Raw genomic sequence first — 7,889 nt, forward strand, 5'->3', positions numbered from 1 at the left:
ATAGCCAATAGTAATAGAGTTAGGGTGTGGTACTACATCCTGTTAGGGTGTGGTACTACATCCTGCTTCAATTTATCAAATTATATATTACAACTCTATTAATTTAATTTGGATACCATGAGTCATTTGAATACCATCAATTTTCATCTACTCACCTCTAAACCTGTTTGATTCCATTCTCCATACATGGAGATGTGATTCAAGGTAATTCAACGTGCTCGTACAATGCATCCTTGACATCGATTACACATACATTTGATCTGTTGTCCCAACCACACATCGTGATTACGATGACGCATTGTCTCATCTTCCCCAGAACTGCTTGAAGAGGTTGATGACATCCTGTGTACAAATCAGAAAACACAACATCATTATATGTTTTTAATGAAAGCACAAAAATCGCGTGTATTGACGCGGCTATTTCCTAAAAATTGCGTGTATTAACGCGGCTAGTTCCTAGAAATCGCGTGTATTAATGCGGGTAATCTCTGCAAAACGCGTGTATAAACGCAGCTAAAATATCATACACGCGAATATACACGCATTTATAAACGCGAATATAAACGCGACGGTATGTTTAAACTAAAAATAGCCCGCCTTCCCCAAATATAGATTTTGAACTAAGAAATTGACTCTGTATGCATTTTCGCCTGTTTTCGCCTCTTCCAACAACAAGGAGGGAGAAGAGAAAGGACCACACACACGGGAGAAGGAGGGAGCAGAGAAGGAGCAGAGAAGACTCACTTTTTCAGAGGTGAGTCACTTTGTCCTGTGCCTTGTCTCTTTTGTCAGATTTGTTTATTTTGCTTTTTGCTCTTTGGTTTTGTCCTTTTGCACACGATTGGGTTACTGCATCCTGACAGGGGCGACAATGGTTGGTCCTTTTATAAGGACACTCTGTCTTTGTCGGGGGGTCGGTCTTTTCGAAAAAAAAATTTCGCAGGTCGCGTGTAGAAACGCGTGTAAAAGCGCGTGTAACTGTCTGCAAAGTCTGTTCACGCGGATATACACGCGTTTCTAGACGGGTGTATACACGCGTTTTTTGACGGGTGTATACACGCGTTTTTTGACGAGTGTATACACGCGTTTCTGCTTTTCAAATTTCATGATTTGCAGGCAACTGACTTGAATGATGATATTTGTGTGAGTCAAGAGACAGCCCATGATGTACATGAAGATGTTTGTTTTGCAGGTTCTTTATGGATATTCCAGGTTCTTCATCCGATCCATTTGCGTACAGTAATTGGCTGATGGAGATGCTGAATCATTTTGGGCGCCAACCTGGTCCGGTTGAGCTTACAGAGTATATGTATGCCCATCCCCCTCCTTCCCTACCTGGTGTATATACCCCTACCGCGAGTATCCAGGGCACTCCAGTTCCGTCTATTCCTCCGAGTCCGACGAGACGGCATGCAGCTTCTCCTCTTCCACGTCCACCGAGAAGACATACCTCGTCCCAGACACACTCACGTACACCCTCACAGCCACCATCACGTGCTCCCTCAGAGCCACCGTCACGTCAGGGCTCACAGCCACCGTCATGTAGACAATCCCCCAGTCGTGACTCCACCCGCAGCAGTAGGAAGAGTGGGAGTGGAGGATGCGGCGGGTGCTTTGGTGGGGGAGGTGGGGGAGGTAGTAGGGCACGCGGTGAGAGAGGAGATAGAGAGAGAAGAGTTAGAGGAGACAGTTCGGAAGAGGAGGAGATGAGAGAGATAGAGAGAGTGGTCTGCTATGATGTGACGGATAGGGGCGGGATAGTGATGGATGCGAGGGGGAGGGAGGTAATGGAGTACATGCGTGGGGTAGTATCAAACTCATATAGAAATTGTTTTATTAAATTTAAAGATCAAAATAGCCGATTAGTTGGGGAGGTGATAGAGGCTGTACATAGTCGGTACCCCAATCCCCCACATGCTACATTCTCGGATGTATGGTGAAGGACGCGAATAAGGGAGATCTTAAGTAATAAAAGATCTCACCTTAAAAAACTCGCGTACGATGACCGGCTAAATGTAGCTGCGGGTGGCTATCCTGCCGAGAAACCTGCCACCACTGTGCACAAACGCGAGTGGAAGGAGGCAAAGAAACGAGCAGAGGGTGGCGTGAAGAGCAGGCAGCATGTGGAGGCACGACGGATCCAGATGGAGACCATTGGATCTTCGCATTTCGGATCTGGCGGCGTCGAGTCATGGGAGGCAGAGTTCGTAAGTATCCTGCCACTTTATTTGATTGTTTACTTAATTCATTGATTCTATGATTGTTTTAATCTTACAAATTGTGTTGATTATGATACAGCGACGGGTTACGGGGAGGAAGCCCACAACCCACGATACTGCGTATGCTCGCCGGCATAGCAGACGTGACACGTGGGCCATCTTCTCAGAGCCGAGGGACGTATTACGGACGCGCAGTTTGAGATGGCCATGAGACCATACGGTCGACAGGTACTTGAAAATTCGTAACGAATGGTTTTGGTTTATTGAATTGCATATATATATACTTATATACTATATATTACTTGAACAGGCACAAGCTGCTGATGATCCACCGGCCACCGCCGCCGCTGCAGAGGGTGGACGTGAGCACTACTCCTCGGACATTCCGACCGATGTGAGCTCATCTGAGCATGGAGGGAGCACCGAGTCATCATCTGGGTCTGAGTATTGAGGATGTGATTGTATATATTTTTTTGTAAACTCAAGCCATGGGCTACTTCGAGATATGGACTCCCTTGTATACATGTATGAAATTTTGATAGTAATATTGAATTGATTGATCGATAGTATTACATTCATGTCTGTCTTGAATCGTGTAATGACAATGTATGCATTCATGTCGTTCTTGTCTTAATCTCCCTCGTGCATATGTTCTTCGTGGATGGTCTAATGGGATGGTCTAATGCACAAAAAAAAAAAACAGAGAGTGCTATTGGGTACTGGAATGCTGGAATAGTATTCAGGCACCAAATAGCACTCTCTGGATTTTTTTTTGGCTCTCTGTTCGCGTGTATAAACGCGTCAGAACTGCTAAAACTCGTATGTATATACGCGGATACCCTGGAAAATACGCGTGTATTAATGTGTATAAACTGGTAATTACGCGTGTATACGCGCATCTAAATTAAATAAACGCGTGTATAGACGCAGGTATAAACGCGTCTGCGACATTTGAACTGAACAGGACGCGGCTATACACCCGTGTATAGGCGCGTCTAAAATCAGAAAACGCATGTATAGCAGCGTGTATCAATGCGTCTGTGAAAAGAACGCGGCTACACACCCGTGTATACGCGCGTCTGAATGGTGCTATACACGCGCTTTTACACGCATGTCTGTGGCCGCGATGATACACGCGTTGATACACGGGCCCACTACTTTTTTTCACAAGTCATTTTTAGCGGCTAGGAGCGCGGGTATGAGCCCGATCCCTTGTAATGAGATGTGATCTTGTGGAACACATTGAGCATGGGCTCCGTAATTGGACAAAACATAAGGTCCAAAGTGTGTTTTTTCATGAGGAAGGCACACTTTAGCACATGACATTCATATGACAGGTCATTGTTCATCGACTAGTAATCAAAGCAATGTTTGCTATGTCTCCTATGCGATGACTGTATCAATAATTGAGAATGATAGAAATTAAGGGGAAAGTGTTGTTTGCTTCTTCTAGAAGGATGGTGAAGCATTGGAAGGAGAAGCTACTAGTTTATGGGGATAAGGCACATTAGGTGAACTTGATGATTTGACGGAATGGATAGCATGATGGTCAAGTTGGACACATTGTGCACATGGCCCAAGGCACGATGCCATACCACATCCTTAAGTAGGTAGTATGAAAGGAAAAGATGATCCTAAAAGGGCACCCTTTCATTGGAATTGATCATTTTTATCTTGAAGTATGAGTATACTTATACATCATCAAACCTGTTGTGCACTTATATTAAGAGACACTATGGAGTTTTTTTTTGTTACTTTCACAATGCTTGATAGAGGTAGAACTATAAATGAAACTTAAAAAAGTGGCGTATGTTAAACTTTGGGACATGATTACAATATTATTCACTAAGGATCTTCACATCCTTGTGTAAAGCAAAAGCCATGTTGAGGGTGTGGCTCTTATTGCATCTATGTAATATATTGAGGGCTTTCAAACAGCTATGTTGAGGGCGCGGCTCGCATGGCATCAATGTAGTATGTGGGGGTGTGTGCACAAATCCCAGTAACCAATAGAGTAACTGCTCGCATTAGTACTGAGAGCTTTGTTTGCACATACCCTTGGTTGCTTGTGTGCAAGAGGCTCACAAATAGCTTTGTCATTGCATCCAAGTGAGGTTGTGGTAGGCAGACAAATGACCATATATTTTTGTAGGGCTCTTCCGGAAGAATCTGTGAAGAGATTGACAATGTGTAGCAACTTATTAAGTACAAGGTCCTAATGTTGAGTGACTTGCTATTTAAGTTAGGATAGCATCATCATGCAAGTGTTACCTTTACGTTGGAGCGGGTATTGCGGTAGTAATGGCAAGGCGACGCATGCTTGAATTGGAACATTGGATCATCGAATGGGACACGTGGCACCACGTCGGTTCGGAAGACAACTCGTTTATACTTCTCCAAGTTGCTGAGTTGGCTTTCCACGTAGCGTGCAAATTGGCGGTCGCCGACTCGTGGCTGGCCAAATGTGAAAACGCCACCAAGACTAAGCGCCATCTCCGCCTCGGATTCAAACATCAAGAGGGTAGTGAAGAGGGTGGCCAACGCCCCACCCAAGCTGTGCCCTGTGATGTAAACCTTGGCACTCGGATGGTCTCTTAATAAGGCTCTAATTGTGGAGCTAACGCTGTCATATGCAAGGGGCTTAGTGCTGTCATTAAGGACGCAGCCGGATCTGGGGGTGCGAGCTTCTAATTGGGGCTTCTAGTTTTGACACATGGTATGGAGAGTGTAGATGTCACAGCGGGTGCCCAGGCCAAGGGCCTCCAGAAACCCTACATGCACTCTCCCCACGTTCGCGTTCACCTTGTAGAAGGAGAAATCGAAATCCGTGCACCAGTCTAGCATGTTGAATGGCTGCGTCCCTCTGAAGGCCACCACCACCACATCAGCGTCCGTCTCCTTATCCGTAAAAATGAAGCCCTTAGTAGTTTTCGCCTGAAGATGCTCTGCTCCGCAAATTAATCAACTAGTTACATTGTAATTTGTAACCTTGATTATTAAATGACCCACAAATATATATTGACAGCTAATACTAATCGTTATCATTAATATTGTAGCTCTTTTAATCATTATTATTCACCCACAACCATTACTAATATTGTAGCTCTTTTAATCGTTAACAGCAGCTATAATATATCCTTGCACCAGTAAAGGCTGGGCGGTGCCGTGAAGGTGATAACAATAATAATCCTCCTCCGTAAAATAACGTCCCGCTAAATCATTGCTAAGACTCGTTATCATCCTCCAGCGCCTCCTCATCCTCGTCATTTCTATTATATCCATTCTTAGCGACGATCATAGATATTATTAGTATTTTGGAGTCCGACGATCATAGATATTATTAGTATTTTGACCTCTCCTTTTTTAGGTGCTGAATGTTAACTCACTCACCATTCCAACAATGGAAGTTCTCCACCAACACACAAAATTACAGGCATTGCAGCTAATTAGTTGGCTTCAAAACGAAGTACCCGCGATATTGACTTACGTGTTAGCCCTCAGAATTAAACAATTCAACCGCTATTACTTACAGTAAAACGAGAGACTAATTATTACCGATAATATTCAATATGTAGACTAATCAACGTTGTAAAGATTACTACTTGTGCTTATTATTATTATCCATAACCTCGATTATAATTATACGTACCTTCCAGTTATCGAGCTTCGATGCCATTATGCATAGATCCGCTATAGGTTTAGCACTGTCATCGGAGTGTAGATTAATCGCAGAAGTAGTGATAGGTGGATCAGGGTTAAAAGAATTCAGAGATAGGTCTTGACGTGGATCAAGCAGACCAAGCACGCTGTAGTAATCCTCATGTCCAGGTTTCGGATTCTTAAATCCATCTGACAAGATGAGCACATTAAACCAGACAAGCATCGACTGCAGAAGCCTTCGGTTAAAGAAATTGTTTCTATTTAAAGAGCTACCATGACAAATATAAACTCAAAGAATAGACGTAACGCTAATCTCACTAGAACCGTACCACGATTATAGAGGTACGTATGGAGAGCTTTGAAGAGGCCTCCATTGATGGAAATGAGATTAAGCAAGTGTTCAAATGGGTTCGATAGATACACCTCCAAGGGTCTGGCATGGATGAGGACTTTCATGATACAAAGAGAAACACGAGCTTTCCAATTCAATGGAATGTCAGGGCCACTGCAGTGTAAAGGAGATTCCGGCTGCCAATGTGCAGGCAGCAGGCCTCCTACGATAAGCTTTAGTAGGCTAATCTTCTCCTTCAATGCCAAAATGAATTCCAATCTGCAATCTGTACGAGGATCACCAGCGGTCACCAAAATCTCTATCGTCAAAAAATCTCTATCGTTGTAGATTGGTTAGGCACGTCTGACTGATAGATGAACGTAGGAAAACTAATTATGGTTGTACACGTCACAGTGATTGACAAATGAAAACGGTGACTGATAGATGAACGTAGGAAAACGGTGCTAGTAGTATAGCCTTGTTTTTTTTTTTTGAAGGGCGAAAATATACTTTACCGTTCTTGGAAAGAAGGCATACCATATACTTTACGTAGGAAAACGGTGCTAGTGGTGTAGCCTTGTTTTTTTTTTTTGAAGTGCGAAAATATACTTTACCGTTCTTGGAAAGAAGGCACCTCTCTCTCTCTCTAGCTCCCTCCCTCTCCATTGCTTCTATCCTTCTTTAGTCTACTCTAGGTTCAGGAAGCCTATTCTCAAACTCTAACAGTTCTTGGAAAGAAGGCATACCATATACTTTACCTTTCTTGGAAAGAAATATACTTTTTCAAAGAAGGGCTGAATTATTCCAAGGACTAAATTATATTTTACTCTTCTTGAAAGAAGGGTCGAAATAAACTTTACCTTTTTTTCTACATACTGTTCCAACATTTCATGATTCTTCTATAAATACCTTACTTGTAACCTGCCATGTGGCAAGCAAAGGAGAACCCCACTTGGCAAAAGGAGGAGAGATCTTTCACATGTACGATTATCTAACCTGGCTAATGTCCCCTTCCACGTGGCGGTTTTTTTTTAGCGACATCGTGCACCTGTCGCAATTTACCATCCCACCTGGCACTGCGCCATATTCTCATCACCGACATTTAACTTGCAACTAGCATAGGATGTCGTGCACCTCCAGCCGATATTTAACCATGCTGGCCACCCTATTTGTTTCCTCTCCGCGTTCCTTTTTTCTTCCTCTCCACTGCGTTTTCTCCACTAGGTTTGCTTTCCGATACGATATCTGCGTTTGAGGTTCACTCTCTCTCTCCTTGACAATCTTTGTGTATGTGCAGGTGTGTCCAACTGTTTCTCTTTGGGGTCACCTTCGTCATCTTCCAGTCATCGTCGTCTCTCAGTCATTGTCGTTTCCTCTGCTAGGTTTGTTCTACGATACCTGCGTTTGAGGTTCTCTCTCTCTCTCTCTCTCTCTCTCTCTCTCTCTCTCTCTCTCCCTGATACCCTTTCTGTATGTGCAAATGTCTCTGGCTATTTCTCTCTAAGGTCATCTTCGTCATCTTCCGATCATCGTCATCCCCAGGTCATCATCGTCTCCTGGTCAGCCTCCTTTTCCATCGTTGCTTCAAGCTTGATAGAGTTTGTCTTTTTTTCTTGTACCCGGGGGTATGTGTGTGTCGTCGTCGTGTGTGTGTGTTTTGTTTTAAATAATTTTTAAAA

General features: G+C 43.6%; 1 protein-coding gene across 1 annotated transcript; it reads right to left on the reverse strand.

Annotated features, from left to right (window-relative positions):
- Positions 1 to 4,157: 4,157 nt before the first annotated feature.
- LOC147633956 (triacylglycerol lipase OBL1-like) lies at positions 4,158 to 6,102 on the reverse strand. The gene is made up of 4 exons (XM_086805609.1): positions 5,869 to 6,102; positions 5,022 to 5,153; positions 4,491 to 4,919; positions 4,158 to 4,388 (listed from the first exon to the last, which is right to left on the reverse strand). The coding sequence occupies exons 1-4, from the start codon at positions 6,100 to 6,102 to the stop codon at positions 4,158 to 4,160; spliced, it is 1,026 nt and encodes a 341-aa protein (XP_086661735.1).
- Between the last annotated feature and the right edge of the window lie 1,787 nt (positions 6,103 to 7,889).

This window comes from Cibotium barometz, chromosome 11, assembly GCF_041138505.1.
Source record: "Cibotium barometz isolate CiBa-2024 chromosome 11, ASM4113850v1, whole genome shotgun sequence".
Classification (NCBI taxonomy): domain Eukaryota; kingdom Viridiplantae; phylum Streptophyta; class Polypodiopsida; order Cyatheales; family Cibotiaceae; genus Cibotium; species Cibotium barometz.